Below are 27003 nucleotides of genomic sequence, written 5' to 3' on the forward strand. Positions count from 1 at the left end.
GTAATTACTCGTGTCACCCTTCGGTCCCCCTTTGTGAATTGGGGATACATTTGCACATCTCCAGTCTGTGGGGACCTCCCCTGAGTCCAATAGGAGGTCCCCACACACGGGAGACGTTACTTAGTTGCTTTGCCACCTCCTTTAATATAACTGGATAGATCCCATCCACCCCAGGTGCCTTTCTTATGTTTAACTTCAACAATTTCTCCTCCACTTTGCTCTCAGTTATTACAAAATCATTAAGCACCCTGCTAAAATTTGATAATCTTCTGCCATTTTCAAACCTTAATAACTCATCATGTGTGAATGTAGATGCAAAATACTCATTCAGTTTGTTTGCTATCTGAGCAGGATCAACAACAGTGGAACCATCGATATCAAGTGGACCAATCAGATTCATCTCCTTCCTTTTAGAGTTTATATAAGTAAAGAAATCCTTGCTGTTTTTCTTAGCATCTTTTGCCAAAGATTTCTCGTAATCTGCCTTCGCCTGCCTAACCTCCTTTGTGACCTGATTACAGACTAGCTTATATCTGCCATAGGCTTCTGAGTCGCTTGATAATTTATATGCATCCCATGCATTTTTCTTCTCTGTCACGAGTCTCATTAGTTCATTTGATAACCATTTAGGCCTAAACCTTGAACAATATTTCTTAATAGGTATGAAACTTTTAGTAGCATACACGATTAATTCCTTGAATGCTTCCCACTTAGAATTTACTGTTGGTAACATCGTCAGTTGATCCCACTGTACAGAATTTAAAAACTGTCTGAGACCACTGTACTTACCTTTACAGAAGCAAAAACCTTTTCCTTTACCTCTGATGGTAATTATATCTTTAAGTAAAACCCACATCAGTACACTGTAATCACTGCCACCTAGTGGTTCCTTTATCTGCAAATTCTTAATACACGAATGATCACAGCTGATAACCAGATCAAGAGTATTTCCCTCTCTGGTTGCCTCTTGAACATGCTGCTGCAGAAAACAATCATGCAATAAATCCAAAAAATTCTTACTAGTGTGTGAGTGACCAACCCACAAGTTCAAGTCAAAAATTGGGAAGTTAAAATCCCCCATTATAAGACATTCTGATTTACTAGCCCATTCTATTTCTCCGTACAATTGTTCATTGTACTCATTTGAGTCATCAGGCCTATAACACATTCCTACTCTTATTTTTGCTTTCGCTGTGCTTATGTCACACCAAACTGACTCAACAGTGCACTGTTCATCTATATCAATTGGATGCACTTTAATGTAATCACTGTTGGCAACTGTGAATCAAATGATGTAGGAATGGAAATAATAAAGCATAAGAATGTTGGTTATGAAAACCAGAATTCTCCAACAGTGGGTTTTTGACTGATTCTGTATAGGAGAGAGGGAGTTAAAATAATAAATAAATAAAACATAAAACATTAATAATACTGGCCAACAAAAACATTCCTTTTTTTTTTCATGAAAAAAGTAAATACACTATTCTAAACCAATTTTGTGCACTGATTTCAAAGATGTTCTCAATTTTTCCACAGAATGTGTAGTTTTTATAATATGAGTGCTGATAATATCAGTGTAAAAGCTAGTTAAGATGATTTCATTAAAAAAACAAGAGACTTGTTACACACACACACACACACACACACACACACACACACACACACACACACACACACACACACACACACACAATTTGAATTTAAAATAAGAATATTCACAAGAAATTGAAGTCAATTTCAACTTCTTATAGAGGTATTCTTGTTTAACTGTTAGTTTTGTATCAGTAGTTTGGTGTTGCTTTATGAGTGCTTTGATTGGTTTAGTATAATTTTTCACTGCATAAGGGCCACGACTATTCAAATCTATTGCATTGGCAGGTTGATTAGTATATCTATCAGGTCAGTGATGCATTGATTTGTTTAATGTTCAAAATGCAGCAATTCTGATGAGATGGGACACAATGGTTGTCCTATTATATTTTAGCCACAACAACGTTGACCGCATTGCAGTTTGTTTCTGCCTCTATTTATAGTAATATTTCACATACTTTGGACCTGATACCATCAAGGGAGTGCTGCTAAATTTGAATTAACTGGCACTTTTGTAAATTTATATAATTTAGTATTTTTTTAATTGGTGGTCTCTCTAAATTATTTTAGGAGTGCATACCTTTTGCCACACCCTTTGTCTCGATTTACTCCTTCTCCTTTCTTTATCTGTTGCTGTAGTAAAATATTAAGATGCCAGGAGCTGGCAAAAAACACTCAACAGAACAAACACCATTCTATGCAACCACACTTACCACACTGCTGGCACTGGCACATGCCTCATACAGATGCTACAGCAGCTAATGGGAGTACCATGGAGACTGCCATGAAACATAAACACATTTTGTAGTAAAATACTAGATTACCTTCTATTTACCGCTCACTTGGCTTGCCATACAACTAGCATTCTTATTTTGTGTTAAAATATACTGGTTTTTCTTTCTTTTTTCTGTTTTCCTTCACTTTATTATTTTATTTATTATCTATGTTGCTTGCGAAGATATATATATACACATCTCTTCACATGCAATACCATGTTCATGAGTTCTACATAACAATACACTTAAAAGTGTACATGGACTGTCTAAAACTGACAGTACAATCATGTAGTGTCAGTTTTAGAATCATGTAATCTATGAATTTCTTTTTTCCATACAGTTTTAATGGGACAAAAAAAAAAATAGCAATAACTGCAAGATTTCTATTTGTGTGATTTTAATGAAATTTGCAATGGTTTGGCAAAACCTTCTAAAAGTACAAATATAAAATTTGTCCACTGGGAGTCGAGTTGAGAAGGTAATAGTGCTTATGCATATAAATATACAAAAATGCCTAAAAAGAAGATATTTACAAATTAAAAATTGTGGAGATGATTTCATTTGGTACACTTTGTCCATAATGTTGCAGTCCAACATCCAGCAGTAGTCTGTCAACATACATTAGTTCCAGAAACCTTGGTAGCAATTTTCCATTGACTTAACGTCATGATGGAATCATTTCACCCTGTTCAACACTCATGATGTCAATGTTTTTGGGAAAGAAATCTAAATAAAAATGCAAGAAATGACGTTTCAGTGACATAATGACATGTCATATCTTTATATGCATTGAGCAGTTTCTGAAGTCCATCTTTGTATGTAGAGACCTTTGGTTAACCAAAAGTTTCCGCAAAGCCTTTGCTATTAGTTCTAAGAGAAATTTTTCCAAGGCATTTTTCAAAGCTGTCATTCAACAGAAGCTCACTGATTCCTTGTTTCACTTTCATGCAACTGATTGTGGCACTGATATCGGGAAATTTCTCACTTAAGTAATGAAATCCTTTTGAATTCATTCTGAATGTAAGTCAGTTGCTTAGATTTCTCTCCCTCCCCATAACATAAATCTGTAATGGCCCGTCAGGTTATCCATTTTTTTTTTTTTTTTTTTTAATGTGCCACTTCCTTTACAAAAAACCACTGTCACCAAAACTTTAAAACTTCCATTTATATTTCATTATTAATGCTTTGTTTTTTTATGGAAATATTTTTGAAAAGTAGTAAGAATAGGTATATAATTTTACTACTCATAAGATATATATATATATATATATAATATTAAATCTAAATATCAAATGTATTTAATATATACATTTTCATGTAAAAATTAAAATATATACATATTTTTATATGCAAAATGTATAACAATTCAAAATATGCAACATGCACTCAAAGAAAACTATCAACAGTAATGCCATTATTGAGAAAGAGTGTAATGTGGTGAGTAGGTTTTGTGTGCATAATAGCAGACATGTGCATAAATATGTAACAAATAAATATGTGTATAACTTGAAGGGTGTGTTATAAGGTTGCATGCGATGGCAGGGCAACGGCAAGCCATATTTTGGTCATACATGTTTTTTGAAAAGCACACAGCAAAATAAATTGATGGATAAATAAAGGCACTTTCCACTATGCATTGGTAATGCTGGTTTATTGCGGGTCAGATAAATGGACTGTCTGAGGGTAATATTTTGGATAATTTCCAGGGTGGTAGGCAGTAGCATAGCTACCCTTTTTCGGGCCCGGAGGCAAAGAACATGTTTGGGCCCCTACTTAATTAATGAAAATTGCAAAAAGAGGAGACAGCCAAATATGCCGGGCCTCTAAAGGGCCAGGGCCCGGAGGCAATTGGCTTGCCTGCCTACATGGTAGCTACGCCACTGGTGGTAGGATAGTACCGCTTAAAGAGCCTGTTGTGCCAATTGTGAGGGCTGATGACTGGGATGCTTTAATGGCTGCACAAAGATTCTACTTTTAAACGAACAGTAGTAGTAGTAGTAGACACATGTGATGCAAGAAAGCAAGCTTAGGCCGATTCAGCCAAAAAAAAAAAAAAAATCATATATCCATTCCCTCTAAACGTTTTTCCAGTTCCTCCTTGAATTACTTTAAGCTATCAACTTCCACAAAGACAGACGGAAGTTTGTTCCAGCAATTAGCTACCCACAGGCTAAAGGCAAATTTCCACACATCTATTCTACAACTGTCTTTCCTCAATTTGAATTTATGCCCAAGTTAGCAATCTGAGCAAGATGGAATTCTTCCAATCCAACCAGATTTGAGCCTTTTCAATCCATTCAAAGCCATATATAACTCAATCAGACCACCTCACAGGCTCATGACATGCTCTGGCATTGCATTTGTCAATGATCAACTTCAGTTGCTACATCTTAGCCCATCTGCCCAAGTTTTCTAGATCCCATTGCAGTAGTACACTGCCATTGCTGTAATTAACAACCCGGCCAACCTTTATATCATCTGCAAATTTGGACATCAAATCTGATATACCTTCATCAATATCATTGATGAATATACAGAACAACAATGGGCCCAGCACCAAACCCTGTGGGACTCCACTAATAACATTAGTCCACGTAGAGCAGCATCCATTGATTACTACTCTCTGTCTTCTCCCACTCAACCACCCTTTTATCCATTGTAGCAACTTGCCCTTAATGCAATACTGCTCCAATTTGTAGAGTAGTCTTCCATGCACAATAGCATCAAAAGCTTTCCTAAAATCCAAGTATATATCAAAATTATTTTTTGCATCCAGCTATTTGTATCCACATCATAGTATCCAATCAGATTTGTCAGACAAGACTTTCCCTTAACAAACTCATGCTGTGTCTGAATTATTACTGCAGTCTTGTCAAGATGATCCTGCAATGCTTTAACTAGTGACTTCAATATATTCCCTGGAACAGAAGTTAAACTAACTGGTCTGCAATTACTCACGTGACCCTCAGATCCCCCCCCCATTTGTGAATTAGGGATACATTTGCACATCATTTCCAGTCCACGGAGACTTCCCTTGAGTCAAGGTTGCTCTCATAATAATGGCTAAAGGTTTGTTTACTTCGTTTTCCACCTCCTTTAATATAACTGGATAGATCCAATCCACCCCAGGTGCCTTTTTTATGTTTAACTTCAATAATTTTGCCTCCACTTTGCTCTCAGTTGTTACAAAATCATTAAGTGCCCTGTTACAGTTTCATAAACATCTGGCCTTCCCCTCCAAATAACTCCTCATGTGTGAATATAGATGTAAAATACTCATTCAGTTTGTCAGTTATCTGAGCAGGATCATCAAAAGATGAACCATCGGTATCAAGAGGACCAATCTGATTCATCCACTTCCTTCTAGAGTTTATATAAGTAAAGAAGTCCTTGCTGTTTTTCTTAGCATCCTTTGCCAAAGATTTCTTATAATCTGCCTTCACTTGCCTAACCTCTCTTTGTGACTTGATTACAGACTAGCTTATATCTACCGTAGGCTTCTGTGTCGCCTGGTAATTTATATGCATTCCATGCATTTTTCTTCTCTGCCACAAGTCTCATCAGTTCATTTGACAACCATTTAAGCCTAAATCTTGAACAATATTTCTTAATAGGTATGAAAAGTCTGGTAGCATCTATGATTAATTCCTTGAATGCTTCTCACTTAGAATTTGCTGTTGGTAACATCATCAGTTGATCCCACTGAATAGAATTTAAAAAACTGTCCGAGACCACTGTAGTCACCTTTACAAAAGCAAAAACCCTTCCTTTTACTCTTGATGGTACAGTAAAAGTCCGAAAATCCAGATGCCAGAAATCTAGACCACCCGAGAATCCGGAATTTTCGAAAACTCACAAACTTTTTAAATTTAGCAGACTTTTGTGTGTACCCGCGCATGCATGAGTGCCCAGCAACAACAAGCAAGCTCACAGTTGCCATTTTGAAATGAGCAATCAAACTGTGGCAAAGCTATAATTTTTGTCCTACTTTTTCCATTTATCATATATAGCATACGTATTTACAAGCCCATAGTAATAGCTCTTAAAATAGATAAACTTCATGATGTGAAGAGAAAGAAGAACACACTGAAATTGAGCGACAAACTTGAAATAATTAAGAAACTAGAAAGTGGTGTGAGCAATACTGTTTTAATGGAAACATACAACATCAGAAAGTCTACAATTTATGATATAAAAAGGCAAAGAATAAAATTGTAGAATTCACAGTCTCGTCTGAGCCTTACAATAAAATTTCTGAGAGAAAAAGTTTACATTGGCCAAAATTAGCGAATCTTGATAAAGTGTTGTACGAATGGTTTTTGCTAAAATGATCGGAAGGTATGGCAATTTCTGGGCCAATGCATATTGCCAAAGGAAGGTATTTTAAGGAGCAAATGAACATTGAATCAGAGTGCACTTTTAGTGATGGATGGCTTAGGAATTTCAAGACTTGTCATGGTATTAGACAGTTAGATACTGCTGGAGAAAGACAGTTGGCTGATACACAAGCAGCAACAGAATATAGTGCAACATTTGAAAAAATTGTATCTGACTATGACCTTACAGCCAATCAAATTTATAATGCTGATGAAACAGCGGTTTACTGGAAGTGTTTGTCCACAAAAACATTGGCTGTAAACCAAGAATTAAATGCAACAGGGTTTAAGCTTAATAAGGAAAGAGTAACCATTCTTATTAAGCTTAAACCCTGGTCAGCATAAAATTAAGCTTTTGGTGATTGGTAAATTTCAGCGCCCACGGACCTTTAAAGAAACTGTGCACTTACCTGTGACCTATAAAGCCCAAAAGAATGCTTGGATGGACAAAGATATATTTCACGATTGGTTTGTTCATGATTTTGTTCCATCAGTTCGTCAGAACTTGAGAAAACTGGAGAAGCCTGCAAATACAAAGTGCCTGCTAGTTCTCGACAACTGTAGGGTCCACCCGCATGTTGAGTTAGTGTTTAATAATAGTATACTCCTTATATCGAGCACACACAAAAACATCCCTCTTGGCAATATCATGACCCATTCCTGATAACTCTGCAAACATCAAACTAGCCATACATTCATTAGTCTGTGATATAGAGGCCAACTGTTCCCCCCCCCTCAGTTCTCCCCAGAGCCATTGCACTCCCACTATCAAATTCAATACAATCAAAAATACTACATTAAACAAATATATCTAATGCAAAAATAGCACTATGCACCAGTTATGCTATGAAGTTTACATTACTAATTATATATAATTAAAATTCTAATGTTCTTATTGATACAAAAAAAGGTTGGCATAAGGTGGTTCTTCAGCAATTATAAATGATAAGTAACACAAATTCACCAATGTAGTCAGAGAATAGAATTACAAATAATAACTACACTTCTAATTCTAAATGAAAAATTTAAATGTAATAACAATCCTATTCCAATTCACCTGTTATGCAGCAATAATACTCCCACTCGACCAAGTTTGTGTTATATATATATATTAGGCTATACTGTTACACTTGAAAGTTATAAGTTAATTATAATATATAACAAAATTATCCAACTAACACCAATCTAAGTGATTTGAACTTAAGAGCTACCTATTTACCACAATTAAAAAAATTAGACCTCCCCTACCACACACTCTATAACTATAACATCAGCAGCAAGATTCGAATGATACAAAGGTTCTACATATATTAATTAGTGACCTACAAAGTCTATAAGTCCTTACAGATTTTGTAGTGACTTACAAAATCTATAAAGTTATAAATACTTTATATATAAATATAAAGTTATATAGTGTATTAAAATCAACAAAATAAATTAAAAATTACGAGTGTGACTAGGACTATAAAGCTACTTATAGAGTATGATTTAATATGACAATTAGGTCAGTCAGATGGGGAAATTTTTCAAAAACCTATTTCCACTTCTTTGAACTGAAAATTCTTTGACTAGCACATGGATATGCTCATCCCCGAGTTATAAAGCACTATTAGTGGTTCTCTCTCTCTCTCTCTCTCTCTCTCTCTCTCTCTCTCTCTCTCTCTCTCTCTCTCTCTCTCTCTCTCTGTGTGTGTGTGTGTGTGTTCAGTTACAGTGTTTAGTTTGATATCAAGTAAGATAGTGCTTAGCACTGACCTTTGTGGCACACTGTAGTCACCTTTACAAAAGCATGAACACTTGTATGAAAACTTTTCACATATTCAAGTTTGTAGCCTGACTTGGATATATTACGGAAGATGTCTTCTTAATCCAGAGAGATACAAGTTCAGAGAATGCCATGGTGTATTATTATTATTTTTTTTCTATGTCAAAACAGATTATAATTTTATGACCTTTTCAGAGGAATGCATTACATACATTGTTTTATAACTTGATAAGCAAGCCTTATGTATTTTTTTTCTAAGCCATGCTGTTTTGGACTGAGATGATTATTACTGTCAAAAAATCACATTAAACAACCAATGATCATTTTCTCCATGACTGTTCCTAGACAACTTGTTAAAGCTATCGGACAGTAGTTATGTGGGTCTGAGGAATCCTTCCCAGGTTTTGAGAAAGCTAGAACGGGTCCCCAACAATTTGTTGCATTTGTTGCATTGTATGGCAGTCCAATACATGAGAATTCACTGTATGCAACAATTTGAAGCATGGCAGTTCAGTGTATGCACCAATTCGGTGCATGACAGTTCAGTGTATAAGACAGTTTGTGAACAACATTACACTGTACATGACAATTTGGTGTGTGCGTGGCAATTCAGTGTATGATAATTTGTTGTATCGCATAGATATCAAAAATTAACAAAATCAATGAAGCAAAAGGTTTTGTTCAGGAAACAAAAAATTTTGGTGACCTGGAAAGGAGGAATGCAAAAATTTAGAAAAAACAAAATAATATATTTTTTATCCACTTATTTTGTATAAAAGTATTCACGTAGCTCCCTCTCATAGGCAAGGTTGGAAAGTGATAATTGTATCACCTGCATAAAATTTTAATTAAATTAATCTTAACTGGATTAAAATCCTTTAATCCAGTTAAGATTATGTATTAATTTTTTTAACATACCTCCTTAGTTGAATCCTATCCTCTACTGCATGAATTGGTTGATAGTTGGAAAGCTAGAGGAAAATTACTGGTACAGATACCAGATGAAAAGAACAGAAATGGAGATAATCACTGTGAAAGTTGTTAAAGCCATATGCTGTTTTATTAACAAGGATTGGTTGAGGGTTGGAAAGCCAGAAGAAACTCATTTACACAAGAAACCACAGGAAAAGAAAGTTAACGAAAGTAGGTTCCTTTTTTTTCAAAGAGTACTCTGAAGCCTGCTCTATTTTAGCAATATGGACTTGTAAGGTTTGGGAAGTTGCAAGAAATTTATTGACTTACAGGAGAAAAAAAAAGTTATCAGGCTGTTATTTATTTTTATTTTTTGAGACTGACAGAGTCTGTGCTGTTCTAGCAGGCTGGGAATTCAGAAGAAAAACCATAAGAAACTTATTAACAGTGAAACTACAAAAAAGGAAAGTTATCGAAGTTCACTTTGTTTTTTTATTTTTTTTGGGTATGCCATTTGAGCAGCATGATTTGGTTGACATATCAGGACTATGAGAGAAATGTATTGACTGACACAGAAAAAGAAGAGAGGAACTCTCTGGAACAATTCACTCATGTGTATTTCCTAAAAAATGAAACTTATAGAAGTGAAATTAAACTGCCAACAAGTTTCTCTTGCATTCCAATCTTTAACCTGTCTGAAACACTTTTGTTAATAGTATATTTACCAAAAAAAAAAGTGCAATGTGCATTAAAAACAAAGGTGGATAGTACATTCCATCAAAAATATAAAAATCAAGAATGGTACTGTGATCACTACATTCGCCATTTTCAGCATGGCATGTTAAAAGTTTGCATTTTTTGTATTGCTTTACCATACACCAATTTCTCCCAAAGAATTTACTGAATCGTTGTACTCGCTTAATTATGAGAGTCACCAAATGTCTTTCACCAAATTGTCACATACAGTGAATTGTCATTCTCTAAGTTGTCTCGTACACCAAATTTTCATACAAGAAATTGTCTTGCAATGAATTGGCCTGATCGCAGTTAGAACTACTGCATGATGTGAACTATTTGGAAAGTGATTTTCTAGGAAGATTTTGTTACATAATTCTAGTAAGTTATTTGAGACTGGTCATCAAGTTGTTTTAACATCATATAGTGAATTTGGTCTGGACCTACTGAACTTTTTTCTGTTTGGGATAGTGCATGTTTTAGTTCAAGGATTTTAAAAGAGAATTGTACTGTTCATAATTTGTTGTGGAAAATTTCTAATTATTTCTTTCTATTCTTGCCTTGTATCCTTGAAAACTAGAAATATATTAGATAGTCATAGATGTCTTGGCAAAGATTTCTCCAAGTAGGTTGGTTATTTCTGAATGGTCTGCAGTAACTTCTTCATTTAATGTTTAAGACTGAAGTTGGATTATGGTATTTATCTAATTTTATTCCAGATAGATCAATGTCATGTGGAACCAGTTAGTGTGATTACAAATTTCATTGAGGATATTTTTCTGCTGGCTCTTTCAACATAAGCTTTCTCAAGCAGTATGAGGTTTTCTGTAGTTGGGGCCTTTTGGAAGGAGGTGTTCCATGTTTTGTTTCTCTTTTAATTGGCCATTCTTCATTTCACCATGATTTGGGATGAGCTGGGAAATGCATTGACATTTTTCATATAGATACTCTGCAGCTTGAATTGCTTTATTCGTTACATACTGTACTGATCTATATAATGGTTTTTGTTTTGCAATAGTTTTGCAATAGTCTTCTGTTTCATTTAATTTTGCAATAGTCTTCTGTTTCATTTAATTTTGCAATAGTCTTCTGTTTCCCAATCTGCTTTGTTTATTTTCCACATAATATTTATACATGTCATTGCCACTGTCATAATAATGATTATCGCAGTGATCACTGCTGAATGTATCACTATATACCAACCAGTTGAATATTGGAAACAGGTGTGGTTGAGAATATATAGAGAGGTTAATTGCCTGTTTTGTTTCCTGATAAATGGTAAGTATATGTATGCTTGCCATCATCCAACAATGTTAAATCATTCTGCTGTATCCACTTTTCAATTTGCTAACCTCTCTGGTCTATAGCTGCATTACCCCACAAAAAGCTGTGTCCATTGAAATCCCTTGGTATACAGAAGGTGGAAGGCATCTGGATTATTAGATCTTCTAAATCTTGTTGTAATAATTCTTGGTTTGGTGGAATATAGATTGAAAGTGTTATGACAGACTTTGCAGCTATGCATATTGCAACTGTTTTTGATCTTAGGTTTTTCAGAACAATGGTGTACTTAGTTGTCATTTAATCTATATTTAGGTTTTATATTTTACTTTAGTGGGATACCTGCTGACACCAAGGTCTTTCTTGGTTTGGGATTTACCTCTTCATGGTTTCTGAGTGCTCTGCACTCAGAAACCATGAAGAGGTAAATCCCAAATTGACCACACACTTATGTTCTTTCTCCCTACCTTACCCATGCTCATTTGTATATTATGCCCTCCTACACAGGCCCCTCCTTTAGATTGTTTCCCTCTGTGTCGTTTGGGAGATGAAAAAATAGTTAGATCTATTGATGGACCTTGCCTTCCCCATTATTCAACCTTTAAACTAAACTCAAAGTTCCTTTTCCCTTGCACCACCTTCACTCTTGTTCTGGCCAGAGTGCTGGTGACTGTAAGACATCTATCAAAGGTTACTATCATTCATGTCTGGTCTGACTCCCTGTGCTGTGAATAGACATTGAGAGGTCCCTCCATGGTGATCGTGCCTCCCAGTAACTAAGTGACCAGTTAAACAACACACCACTCATATTACCCACACTGATTTTGCAAAGGTTGTACAGCATCACAGCATAATGTGAATTTCTGTAAAACCATTGCAACTGCCTAACAAATACACTATGTCCATTATACTTAGGTTTCCCTTTTGGAGGAATATGATTTATTAGTGTCGATCTCTTCATTTGTGACAACTTTGAGCATTGATTCATCTGATTAATTTATTGCTTCTCTCTCCATACATTCAATTGGCATTTGCACTATGACATTTTGCTTTTCTTTGTATGTCTTCTTTTTTGAGTATTTTATGTTTGTAGGGATGGATATTGGTATGTTAGTAAGTTGTTTGTGCTGATACAAGCAATTCTTGAGCACAGTGTGAAATGGACTACTCCGGAGGGACTGTGAAGTCTGTTTGAGAAACTGTTTGAGAAAGCCTATGATAAAAGAGCTGGCAGAAAAAAAAATTCTGAGGGGGGGAAACAAGATTTAATAATGCACCAATTTCTTATGATTTGTGCAGAGGAGGGCTTGGCATCTAGGTTCATGAGATGATGTTCTACCTTATACCACTGTATTTTTCTCTCTTCCAATATTCGGTGCCTCCGTAGCCAGGTGGGCAGGAGCAGCAGTGCGTAGCACACGCTTCTTGATTAGACCGGGGTTCGAGCCCGTGACCACCAAATACGGAGGATGCGGAAAGGTCAGGGAATGACCACCGCATATCCCCGGAGCAATATGGCCTTAGTTGCTAATGCTCTTAAAAAAAAAACCAAATAATAAATAAATAAAAATAACTTCCAATATTCACAGTTTTCTGAATAGGCAGAATAGTCCCCCTTAGTTTGGACATTTTGGTCTTACCAAAATGTCCAAACTATTATGTATCACAAGGCCTTGTGCTACATAATATATGAACTGCTCAAATTAAGAGGAAATCAGAGAGACACTGCCCAAAATATAAAAGAGTACTTTTACTAATTCAGTTACAGAATTACTTCTGGCATTATACTCATTATATATATTTACTCACATCAACAGCAACAGCATTAATATAGTCACTTAGATTCCCATCTCCATGTCCTAACAATTTAAGTCTAACACTGTTACCTGAAAAATAAATAAGTAAATTTATAATGCAAATTTATTTTATAAGGTAAAAGATCACAGTTGCTTGAATGTGATAAAATTAACTTTTCCCCTTAAAGTTATATTTTATTTTATTATTATAATCTTTTAATTTGAAAATTGCCTAATTAATAAAACAGCAGCGGTTGCAGTCATGCAGGTTGATCATGAAAGTGAATAAATAAATTGAAGTATACACTGTGAAAACTTTGCATTAGGAACAGCTGACCTCATGTTATGATGGAATCATAGCATGAAGTCAGGTATCTCTATATATGGGCAGAGCATGGCACTTCCAGTATTCCGTGTAGTTTAAAATGGGCCAATTACATTAGCTCCAATGGGAGATGACCGTTGAGGCCAGATTATTGGGTGCCTCCATAGCCAGGTGGGAAGTAGCAGTGCGTAGCACACGCTTCTTGATTAGACCGGGGTTTGAGCCCGTCACCACCAAATACAGAGGATGCAGAAAGGTCAGGGAATGACCACCGCATATCCCGGAGCAATATGGTCTTAGTTGCTAATGCTCCTAAAAAAAACCAAAAACAACAAAAGCCAGATTATTGGGGGGGGGGGGGGCAAGAATCTTGGATACAGCTGCCTTTGTCAATCAAGGATTTATCAATGTGCCCAATGGAATGAATAACCATGTAATTCAACACAGTGCTGATATGAACCATTTCAATGTAGGCCATGCATCAGACACTAGCACAACTGGGCTATTGCAGCTGACAGCACATCACAAGCAATTAATGGAAGCAGGGCTACTAGACAGTAGAAGACCAAAAACAGGTTAGTCCAAATAATCATGTTTCCAACTACACCACATAGACAGGCACTGCAAGTGTGGGATACTCAACATGAGGCTCTCAAGTCTGACTACATGAAGAGAATACAGGGAAACAGAAGTAAATTAACATGAATGGAAGCAGAAGTAGGTGAAGGGCATGGAGCATGTTTGGATGGGAGACCCTGGGTCTGCAGTACCTATCAATCAGCTCCTTAGGGGAGACTCATGCAGGTCAATCATTTCTGAACATGTGCACCCATTTATGGCGCCTGTCTTTCCAGACTGCCAAAGCATCTTACAATAATACAGTACTCCATGTCACAGGGTTGCAACAGTGTTGGACTGGTTTGGTGACAATTTTCTCAAGTTAATTATGAGGACAGAGTCCTTATCTGGAATACTTACAGGTTTGGAAAACTTATTACATGAACAATATAAATCTGTTGGAAAGAGGGTGCATAGAAGAACTAAAAGATTATTTGAACTACAAAAGGATATTCTTACCAAGAAAGCCTAGGGTTCTGCAAATTGCAGTCTGTGAAACTAAGTGTTTGCATAGTGACCTAACTGCAGTGAATAAAGCTTTAATACGGCTAAATAAACTAAATGATAGTGGTGGTGGTATCGTTCCTCTTTGATGACACATACAAATTACAAAGGGATAAAAATTTTAATTGAAAATGGTGATGATTGTAGACAATAAACTTCCACTTAGTGTAGTGTTGTGGAAGTGCCTTATTTCAATAAATTTAAAGGCAGTATGGGTATACTATTATATACAATCGACAAATTATTTTTTGGGGTGGGGGGGGGAATTATATAAGCTTTGCTTCCTTGCATACTATTAATATTAAAAAAAAAAAAGGCAATATATAAAAATAATAAAGCAAGTTAGGCAGTGTGTGGATTGTGTAACATTTTAGGCATTTCAGAGAATGAAATAAAATGCTCTGGGGGGGGGGGGGCTGAAAAATTTATAATCAAGAAGTGTTTACTGATAATTTGGCATATGATATTCATGTGACATGCAGCCATGAAATGGTATTTATATACCAGTTCTGCTTTCCACCTGGGGGGTTGGTCAGGACACACAGGGACAAATAGGCTAGCCTGTCAATACTAATCAGGTACAGATGTCCTTAAGACTATTTTAAATAAATTTAGAAATTTTGAAAAAAATGTGAAGTTGCTTTTCAAAATTTATAGTAACATTTCTGTAGGATAGAGGTGAAATGCAGTAGTGCAATTAGAATTATAAATAACTCACCCTTTGGGATCAACAAAAAATGTGCTTAAAACGTGACCAACAAAACATAATGTAAAAATTTTTTGCCAATTTAAACTGTTGATTGTTTGTTTGTTATGTTTGTTATTTGGTTTTTAGGAGCATTAGCAACTAAGGCCATATTGCTCTGGGGATATGCGGTGGTCATTCCCTGACCTTTCCGCATCCTCCGTATTTGGTGGTGACGGGCTCGAACCCCGGTCTAATCAAGAAGCGTGTGCTATGCACTACTGCTCCTTCCCACCTGGCTAGGGAGACGCCTAAACTGTTGATTGAACCCTATTGAGTAGTACCCATACATTCAAACAAATTTCCACTTACAGATAGCAATAATTCAAAATTTATGGGAAAAAATATATACATATTTAGTATAATTTTTAGATTAATACATATTATGGGAATTAGTAGTAGTAATGGCAAATGATGCAAGAAAGCTAGCTTATATAGCATCAGCTAAAAAAAAAACATTTTACCCACCAAGAATTTGTCTAATTCTCCCTTGAATTTAGTCAACCCATCTACTTCCACAACAACAACAACAACAACAGATGGAAGCCTGTTCCAACAATCAGCCAGTCGCTGGCTAAAGGCAAACTTCCAAGCATCTATCCTGCAGCCATCCTTCCTCAACTTGAATTTATACCCTCTTAGGTGTAAGGTCTCAGCAAGTGGAAGAATACCATTAACATTCAGCTTACTCAATCCAGTCAAGGATTTAAACACCTCAATAAGATCTCCCCACAAGTGCCTGATCTCAAGATGTTGCAACTTGTAGAACTGCAGTGTTTCTAGGTAACAGCACCCTTTTGTTCCTTTTACCAATCTGGCTGACCTCTGCACCCATTCCAGCAGATCTACAGCCTTCCTAAAGTGACGCCTCCATACCTGTATACAGTACTCAAGATGTGACCTAACCATGGCCTTATACAAAGAAATAATCACCTCCATATCCCTGTTAGCAAAGTTTCTGTATATCATTGACAAAATCCCATAAGCTGTCATGACAGCATGTCTGCACTGCTTAGAGAATTTCATGTCTGACTGTGCAATTACCCTCAGTTTTTTTCCATTCTCCACTAACCAAGTGTAGGACCACTCAGTTGATAAGTTACTCTGCGGGGATGATTGCTACCTTGCATTTGTCAATGTTAGACTTCAACTGCCATTTCTCAGCCTATCTTCACAATTTTCCCAGATCTTGTTGTAGTAGCTCACCCTAATGACTGTCGTTTAACCACCTTGTCAACCTTTGTATCATCTGCAAACTTAGACATTGATAAATATTGAAAACAACAATAGACCCAGCACTGAACTCTGAGGAACTCCATTAATAACATTAGTCCACAAAGAGCAGTGCATATTGATAACCACTCTGTCTTCTTCCACTTAAACATCCTTTATCCATAGCAATTACTTATCCTTAATGTTACTTGCTCCAGTTTGTAAAGCATTTTTTATGCGTTTCAAAACTCTTCCTGAAATCCAAGTATATGACAGAGGAGTTCCTAGGGATTGTGGTGCCTGGCTGCAAATCACAATCTGGAGCCTACCTTTAAAATTTTCTTCATATGTCTATATAAATTTCAGGTTTTCAGGTGCCTCTTGAACATTGCCACCTGGGTGCAGTGCAGTGCACCCCTGGTACCCTCAGGACAACCCACCCCTGGTATATGATGTCAAAATTATTTTTTGCAACCAGCTCCTTGGGCACTTCATCATAGTAACCTTTCAGGTTTGTTAGATAAGACTGTCCCTTGTCAAATCCATGCTGTGATTGCAGTATAATTGCGTGCCTGTCCAAATGGTCCTGCATTACTTCTTTAACTAGTGATTCCATTATTTTCCCTGGAACAGACATTAAGCTAAATGGTCTGTAATTACTCATGTCGCCTTTTGTTCTCTCTTAATGAATTGGAGATATATTTTCACTCCTCCAGTCCATAGGGACCTCCTCCTGAATCCAAGGATATCTCATAATTATGGCCAAGGGTTTGTTTACCTCCTTTGCTTCCTCCCTTAATATAATTGGATAGATTCCAACTACAAACAGGTGCCTTTTTTAAATTCATCCTCAACAATTTCTCCTCCACTTTCATTTCAGTTATCACAAGGATGTTTAGCTTTTGATAAACTTTTGGCATCCCTTGCCCCAAAGAATTCCTCAAGTGTAGTACCACACAGTTGGTACATTTCTCTGGGGTTGCTTCTACCCATATGCAGTACGTTGCATTTGTCAAGGTTAAACTTCAGTTGCCACTTCTTAGCCCATCTGCCCAAATTATCTAGATCCTGTTGCAGTAGCACACTGCCATTACTGTCATTAACAACCCTGCCAACCTTTGTATCATCTGCAAACTTCGACACTAAGCCTGATATACCTTCATCATTGATAAATATACAAAACAACAGAGGACCCAACGCCGAACCCTGTGGGACTCCACTAATAACATTAGTCCACAAAGAGCAGCACCCATTAATTACCACCCTCTGTCTTTTCCCACTCAACCATCCTTTTATCCATTATAGTAACTTACCCTTAATACCATTCTGCTCCAATTTGTACAATAGTCTTCCATGCGCAACAGTGTCAAAATCTTTCCTGAAATCCAAAGATATGATATCAAAATTATTTTTTTGATATCATATACTGGATGCAAAAAATTATATTTTTTGCATCCAGTTCCTTTGTAACCACATCAAGCAGTGATCAAGTTCTTGCATTTCCAGGGCAAGAAAGCTCAGGATATTGATGAAGAAATGAAAGCTATGTATGGGCAGAATTGTCCATCCTATGACACTGTAAAAAAGTAGAAACAGGAGTTCCAGTGTGGTCATACAAGTGTCTTTGACAAGCCAAGAGAAGGAAGGCCATCAGCATTCACAGTGAGACAGTGAGAGGTTGAGCAGCTGGTGCTGAGTGACACACGTGATGAAATGACAATTCATTTCATCACAAATGCAGTGGGAATTAGTTATGGGTCTGCCCACAGCATTTTTCATGACCATCTGCACATGTCTCTGTATGATGGGTTCCAAGATTGCTGGTGCCTTTGCAGAAGCAATGTCGAATGCAATGTTCTCACCAACTGTTGGATTTGTGTAATGCGGAGTTGAGAACCTTTTTGATCGGTTGGTGACAAATGATGAATGGTGGGTGTACTAGTATGATCTGGAGACTAAAAACATGTCAAAGCAGTGGAAGCACACCTCCTCCCCACCTCCCAAACGGGCAAAGGCCACTCCATCTGCAAAGAAGGTGATGTTGTCCGTGTTTTGGGACAGAAAAGGGGTTATCCCGACAGATTACCCACATCGCAGTTCCACACTTACCAGAGAATACTACAACAATCTTTTAAAAAAGTTATGTGATGCTTTGAAGTGAAAAGGCGTGGAATCCTAAGGTGTCCGTCTTCTGTCAGACAATGCACTGGCTCACACAGCCATTGCCACCACCAACTTTGTTGTCCAGTGCAGCTTCAAAATACTGCAGCATCCACCCTATTCTCCTGACCTAGTACTGTCAGACTTATTGTTTCAAGAAATGAAGAAACCATAGCATGGATGCCGCTTTGATTCATCTCAGGAAGTCATCAATGAAGTGGAATCATGGTGTCAGGCAAAAAGTGTGAACTTCTATGATCAAGGCATTAAACAACTGATCCAAATATGGAAGAAATGTGTTACTATACATGGAGAGTACATAGAAAAGGATTAAACTTCCTGTGAAGTTTCATCTTTCTAGGGCTATTAATTCTTAGCTAAGGGCATGAACTTTTTGATACCCCCTTGTAGTTGGATAGATTCCACTTGCCCATGGGTGCCTTATTTACATTTAGTTTGAACAATTGCTCTTCCCCTTTCCTCTCAATTATCACAAAATCATTTTGCTCCCAGTTATAAGATGGTATTTTTTTTTCTAGTATACCCATCTCTGACTACTCCTTCACATGTGAATGTAGTTTAAAAATATTTATTCAGTTTATTGGTAACCTGAACAAAATCAGCAGATTAGATATGTCATTCATATCTATTAAACCAATGTGGTTCATTCCTTTCCGTTTGTGTTAACATAAGCAAAGAATTCTCTGAAACTTTTCTTCACATTCCTAGCCAAAGACTTCTCATAAACTGCCTTAGCCTGCACAATACCCCTTATGACTTGGAATGCAGTTTAGTCTGTACTTACTGTACATTTCTGTATCCTCTGATAATACACTCCATCACACTGAAATTGAAGCACCCAGAAAGAATGATTGGAAGTGCATGCAAATAAGAGGCAGTGAATTGTGCTGAGATATGCAAAAGATTAGAGGGGCTTAGAGGGGAACAGGCATCCTGTGTATTATCAGACACTCAGCCTAAAACACTGATGGATCCAATATTTCTCTATTACAGAAGATTTAGGAGAAGTCCGGTTGGCCTGCCTCCCTAAAATCCACTCATGCACACCTTCTCATTGGTAAGCCCTGTTACGTCACTTAGGTGGCAACAAACGTGTAGAGTGCTTCTCTTCAAGATGCCTGGTCAGCGTGAAGAGGAAAATACCAAACCCTCCAGCATATGACAGCACGACAAAACAAATGGCCCTCAGTCCCCAGCAGCTTTAACTCCCCCTCTTACGGTAGCGAGAGGATCAGAGTGGAAGCAGAGGGTGCTAAGAATCTCTGGGTATGACCAGGCTGCCACGCACGGAAACTGAACTTGGCCTGTTATAACGTAAGATCACTCATCAGTGAAGACAGGATATTAGAGCTGGAAAAGGAATTAGAAAATGTGAATTGGAATATCATTGGTTTGGCTGAAACAAGAAGAAGAAATGAATCACTTATAAGTTTATCAAATGGAAATCTGCTGTACACCAATGGAAACAGTGAAAGGAGTGAAGGTGGAGTTGGGTTTCTAGTCCATAAAGATTTTAAAAACAACATTTTGGAATTCAAAAGTACATCAGCAAGGGTGTACATCACCAAATTGGGAGGAAGAGACATAACACAAAAACTGGCAAGGCTCTTCACAAAGTGCATTAGAAAAGGTGTGATGCCTAAGCAGTGGAATAATGCAATCATAGTTTTGCTGCATAAGAAAGGAGATAAATCAGAAATTGGAAATTATAGACCAATTAGCTTGTTATCGCACAGCTACAAGTTGTTCACAAGGGTCATTACTAACAGATTAGAAAGAATACTTGATGAGAATCAACCAAAAGAGCAAGCTGGCTTTAGGACAGGATTCTCAACTATGGATCACCTTCACGTAATATCACAGCTAATGGAGAAAGCAAATGAATATAAAACACCATTATGCATGGCATTTGTGGATTATAAAAAGGCATTTGACTCCATACAACATAAGGCAATGTTTCGGGCACTGCAAAGACAAGGCATAGATACCCCATATATTATGATTTTGAAGAAAATATGAGAGTGCTACCTCCTTTATTAAACTAGACAAAGACAGTAGGAAATTTAAAATTGAGAAAGGAGTTCGACAAGGAGACACAATATCTCCGAAGCTGTTTACTGCTGCCCTTGAGGAAACTTTCAGAAGATTAGACTGGTCGCAGAAAGGAGTCAATGTGAACGGAGAGTACCTAAACCATTTACGATTTGCAGATGACATTGTGGTCATAAGCCACAATCCCAAAGAATTAGAGGAAAACCTTAATCAGTTATGGACAGTTAGTAAGGATTTTGGACTAAAGATGAATATGGCTAAAACAAAAGTAATGATGAACAAGTATGCCACAGAAAGGGAAATAATGATTGAAGGAGCAGTAATTGAAAAGGTGGAGTCATATACTTATCTGGGACAAGTTATTAGCTGTAATAATGATAAATGGCTGGAAGTCAAGAGAATAATAAATTTTGGATTGATGGCATTCAGGAAATATAGTCACATACTGATGAGCAATATCCCAGTTTGTCTGAAACGTAAAATAATGAACAAATGTATACTCCCCACCATGACTTATGGAAGTAAAACTTGGGCACTCACCAAAAGAATGGAAGAGAAGCTGAGAACTACACAGCGAAGAATGGAACGAATTATATTGGGAATCAGACTGTTAGATAAGAAGAGAAACACATGGATTAGGCAGCAAACTCAAGTAAAGGACATTCTTATCAAAACTAAAGAACTAAAATGGTCTTAGGCAGGACACATAGCTCGAAGACATGATGACAGATGGATTAAGAAAATAACAGAATGGTATCCAAGAGGAGCTAGAAGAAAACCTGGAAGACAAAGGCGGAGATGGATAGATGAAATTCATGTGTTTGTGGGTAGTAAATGGATGGCCAGTGCTCAAAACAGAAGGAGCTGGAAAGTTTCTGGAGAGGCCTTCATCCTGCAGCGGATTTAAAATGGCTGGTGATGATGATGATGCAAAAGATTAAAATATGAACTCAATCGGGTAGAAGCTTCAGACGATATAAAAGCAGAATTAGAGATCATGGAGTTAAAAGCAACGCAAGTGTGATGCAGTTAACAAGATTCTGTCTCACAGGAATTGATTTCAGAGCACAAGGAGATGGCAGAGAATGCCAAGATGTCACGTTTGACACTAATATTAGCAACTCAACAACTTTGACAGAAGGCAGATTAGATTATTGGCCTTCAGAGAGGCTGGATGATGATCACTTTGTCACGTGGACTGTGACAATACCACTGTGCAAAGATGTTGGCAACAGGTGACTGCAGGAAGGTATGACTGCTTGTCAAATAGGTAGTGCAGAATGACAGAGGACTACATTTGTCATTTGTGTTAGTGTTTATCCTAGTTACCTCCTGCGCTCTCACCTATATGCATCTAGTTCTCAGCTGTGAATGTATCTTTAACCTATTCAAAGTTAGTATGTTAGTCATGTTAATATACAACTCAGCATATCACAACACATGCTCAATAACAAATAACAATTAGAAAGAATGACCTTTAGCCTTGCGGCGGGAATGGCATATCTGCCCCCACCACAAGGAGGCAGGTCATCCTATCTAGCAAAACATCATCAGTGCATAAATGCGCCTTTCACAAAATTGACAAATCTGCCGAAAAATTCTCTGTCAGGGCAGAGCTCCACCACAGTGGATTGAGTAAGAGAGAGCATCCCTCACTCCATCCTCGCTCAGAGGTCTGAATAATTTGGGTAAGTCAACATGATGTGAAGGCCAATCTCTGGCTCTCCAGAACAGCACAATTCTGAGGATATCAGACCCAGATGTTGCAACCCTGACTTCAAGATGTTGGCAACAGTAACTGCCCGAAGGTATGACTGCTTGACATGACAGAGGACTATAGAACAGGAGTGGTGGCGCATTATCCTATAGGCAAAAAAAAAGATATCTGCATAGGGCCCGGACCAGAAGGGGGCCCAAAATCACTGTTTCAAAAATTCACTGCTGTGTTTCACTAATATTTTTAGGTGATTTTTATCGAAACTGAACTATCTACCTGTCAAGGTCAATGAACTTTTCTTGAAGATTAATTTGAAAATTGCATTTTTTTTAAAAATAATTTTACCCATTTTGATGAAAATTTATATTTGGCTCTTACATAATATAATTTGTTTGTTTTGTTGTCACGATAAAAAGAAATTGGAAATGTTCTTTATTAGTTTTTTCTTTAGATGGGGCCCCCAAATTCCATTTTGTCTTGGGTCCCATGAAGGTATAAATAACGCCACTGAACAGGAGGATCATCTTATCTGTCAACAGGTTTACACTGCATCTACAGACATGTTGGCTACCATCCAATGAGCATCCAATACCAGGCATTGCATTGATTACCCCTGACTATTGCCCATCATTAACAGTGTCTGGAATGGTGATGTGGAGGAGCATCTGGAATACAGAATGGCTTCAAGTGGTCCTCTGCAAAAAGAATACGTGGTGAATGCAATGATCCTAGGGCTATTGTTGAATGCCATACTGTGTTGCTGTTAGGGAGCAACAAGTGATCACTTTTGATGGTTGTTGTTGGTGTTCATTAATGGCAATTTGACTGCTTTCCACTGTCACTGAGATTCTGGAACCTGTCATTCTCCCCTTTTTTAGTGGATGGCCTGATGTTATTTTTCAGCAAGACAATAATCAAACAAGTGTGTACAACCAGGATTTCCTCTGAGTGTCTTCATGGTATAGATCTATTGTCTTTGTCAGCCAGGTCCACAGGATTTTCCCCTATAGAGAGGGTATGGGCCATGATTGAATACCATCTACAGAGTCCAGAGCCACCCATAGCAAGCACAAACCACAGATGTTCTGTGGGACCAAGTGCAAGAGGGTTGGTGGGAAATACCAAAGGAAGCAACTGTGGCTCAATGCTAAGATGATTGGATCATTGTATCCACATGAGCTAAACTGTGGTGGATTTCTGTCCATTTTTGCATCATTAAAGCATAATTTTGTGTCATTAAATATGTTCACGCACGTTAGACTGTGCAACTTTTGTCATGTGTTCTTTAACTCCTTGGCTATCATTACTCTAAGTATCCTATTTGTATTCCTGTTCCTTCAGGGCACTGCAGTTTCAGTGTCGCGTGTATGTATAATCATCTCATGAATTTTTCTTCTCTGTAATTAGTCACATCAGTTCATCTGCTATTCATTTTGGTCTAACCTTGAACAGCATTTCTCAGTTCAAATAAAAAGCTTGGTAGCTTCTACAATTACTTCCCTGAATGCTTACCATTTAGAATTTCACCTTAATAACAATATCAGTTTGCCACCTGAAAATAATTTAAATACTGTGTAAGACAAATGTAGTCACCTTTTACAAAAGAAAAGTCCCTTTCCTTTACCCTTGGCAGTAGTTAAATCCTTGCATATTTCCAAAATCAATACACTGTGATCACTGTTGCCTAGTGGTTCCTTTATCTGCATGATTCTTAATGATGAAAAGATTTTTAATGCATAAAAAATCACTGCTAATAATCAGATCAATTACATTGATCCTCGTTGCTTCTTTAACATGCTGCTGCTGTAGAAAACAGTTATTCAAAATCCAAAAAGGCTCTGCTACCATGCAAGTGACAGCCCACAAGTTCTAGTCAATATTTGGATAATAAAACAAAAATGATCCATTATACTCTTCACAGTCACTAAACCTATGCTATAGGTCAAATGACTGGGAAGAGTATAATGAAAGGCTATACAGACAAATAGAGTAGGCTAATAAAGCAGAATGTCTTATATTGGCCTACTCTTTTTGTCTGTATAGCTTTTCATTATATTCTTCCCAGTCATTTGGCCTATAACATAGGCACAGTGACTGTGAAGAGTATAATGGATCATTTTTTTTTACTGAGTTGTCGCATTCTGACAGATAGATGGTTATGATGCTTTAGTAAATACGTACTTTTAGCAAAGTACATATTTACTGAAGTACTTTTAGCAAATATGTCAAGTACCTATTGTTTTCACCATATCCATCTTTTATTCATTTGCAAATTTATTAAAAAGGGAAAATGCGACAATGTGGAACAAAGCCTATTTCAGGGGAAACATTATCCATTCCAAACTGCAATATAACAAGTACAACCAAATATATGAAAATACAATTTTTGATTAATTAAAAATCATTACCTGATATAGCAAAATGCATTTTTTCTTTGAAATGAGCAATCAAATTATGAAAAGTAACATGCAATACCAGAATAATAAGAGCAGTGCGTGTGTGTGCGTGTGCGCGTGCATGTGCATTTTGCGTGTGCATATGCATTTTGAGGAATTTTATGATAATAATATCATGAAGAAATTTCATGAATTAGTAACTGTATGGCGGAATTGCTATGCATCTATGATTTAGGTGCAGTTAGAAATATATATGACATACATGGAACCATTGTGGGATCTACATTTTTGAAGATATTTTCTTCATTCAAAGCATCTGAGTACTCGCTTGCATGTCTCTTTCTTCTGAACCTCGAAAGTGCCTGAAAAAAAATGAGAAGCATGTAAAACAATATCACATATTTATTGTTATTATTTTTCATAATAAACTGAATTATATTAATTATATACTCATATCACAGGGTTAAACAGAATAAAGTAGATTTGAACTAAAGATAAAAGTGAAGGAGAAAAAAATAAATAATTTCTTTGGATTTAAAAAAAAAATTCTTCATATATCAGTAACAGAATATCACAGAAATTAAAATATGAGTGAGTTTGTAGTAGAAGAATAATAGAGAAAATCTGAAGAAAAGTTGATCAAGAGGAGTATCAGTACTAGCTATATGGTGTGAGGAAGTTGCAGGCCTTTGTTGCACAATCAAAAAAAAAAAAAAAAACTAAATAAATAAAAATAAATAATATACACCTCAAATGCTGTTGATAGTTTAGTGTCCATCATGCTGTATCTTTGTTCAAAGTCCTGCCAATCCTCAAAAAGTTCAAGACCTCAAGTCTCTAGTGGCAACAGCGACTGGATTTGTCGAGCCCTATGAATTAGCATTTGATTTCATCTTTTTTTTATTTTTCAGTTTAGGTTGACTGAAGTAATTTAAAACTTTATTTTTAAATCTTTAAGGGCTCAAAGTGAATGTTTTTTATAAAGCTATAAGTATGTAAGAATAGATAAGTCTGATAAAATGTGTATAGACGGAGGTGACAAAATACACAAAGTGCCAAGGACTAGAAGGGTAAGGATATTAGGAAAAAAGAAGTATAGTAGGTTTGTAAAAAGAGAAAGAATGTTAATATCCTAAAAGTTATGATGAATTAAGAAAATTATGGGCTGAATTGCAAAGCCAATTAGAAGTGAGGGAGCTGTAAAGTAAAATGATTAATATCAAATGATTAAACAAAATAAAGTAAAATAAAAGGTGGTAGAGATGTGGGCGTCAGATATGGGTGGGCAAATTTAGTTATAAGTCAAAAACAGGGATAGCAAAAATGCAAAATCTGACGTCAGCTGAAGTAAATATTGATACATGGTCAGGTATTTCATCAGGGGACTACACCTGACCATGTATCAGGAGCTGTGTTTCTATTCTTGTCCATAAGGGAGTAGTTAAATGTTCATTTAACCACTCCTTTATCCCTTCCCCATCCACAATTTAATACCTCACCCTATACCATATGCTCTTCTAAATCATTTTAATACCTCTAATTTCCATAAAATTCCAACACCAATATATTTTTCTAAATTTACTTAAAAATCTATATATAATTCAAAAAACTTTTTCCCACTCAGAAAACATTTAATTATATTTTATTTTTGCTTTGTCCTTATTTTTACCTTAATACTTTTCATATCATTGATACTGTATTCGGGACTACCTTGTCCATACTGCAAGAGAATGTGCTAATTTTATTCTTATTGCTTTTTTGGCTTTTTTCACCTCTCTTCCTCTGTTATGGACAAGAATAGAAATGCAGTTCCTGATACATGGTCAGACGTAGTCCCCTGATGAAATATCTGACCATGTATTAATATTTACTTCAGCTGACATCAGATTTTGCATTTATGCTATCCCTGTTTTTGACTTATAACTAAATTTGCCCACCCATATCTGATGACAGCTCTACCACTTTTATTTTACATTATTTTGTTTAATCATTTGTTATTAATCATTTTACTTTGCAGCTCCC

The 27003-nt window shown here is 36.6% G+C and overlaps 1 protein-coding gene across 4 annotated transcripts in view; it reads right to left on the reverse strand.

Moving 5' to 3' along the window:
• Positions 1 to 27003, reverse strand: part of LOC150086925 (receptor-type tyrosine-protein phosphatase S-like) — a 1004071-nt gene that overhangs the window by 78212 nt on the left and 898856 nt on the right. For all 4 annotated transcript variants that reach the window (XM_090372826.1, XM_090372825.1, XM_090372828.1 and 1 more), the window contains 2 exons: positions 25244 to 25343; positions 13245 to 13321 (listed from right to left, as the gene is read on the reverse strand). In XM_090372826.1, the coding sequence (XP_090228952.1) occupies positions 13245 to 13321; positions 25244 to 25343 (177 nt within the window). The remainder of the gene's footprint in view (positions 1 to 13244; positions 13322 to 25243; positions 25344 to 27003) is intronic.

Source organism: Mastigoproctus giganteus, chromosome 4, assembly GCF_048544385.1.
Source record: "Mastigoproctus giganteus isolate SK-2022 chromosome 4, ASM4854438v1, whole genome shotgun sequence".
Classification (NCBI taxonomy): Eukaryota; Metazoa; Arthropoda; class Arachnida; order Uropygi; family Thelyphonidae; genus Mastigoproctus; species Mastigoproctus giganteus.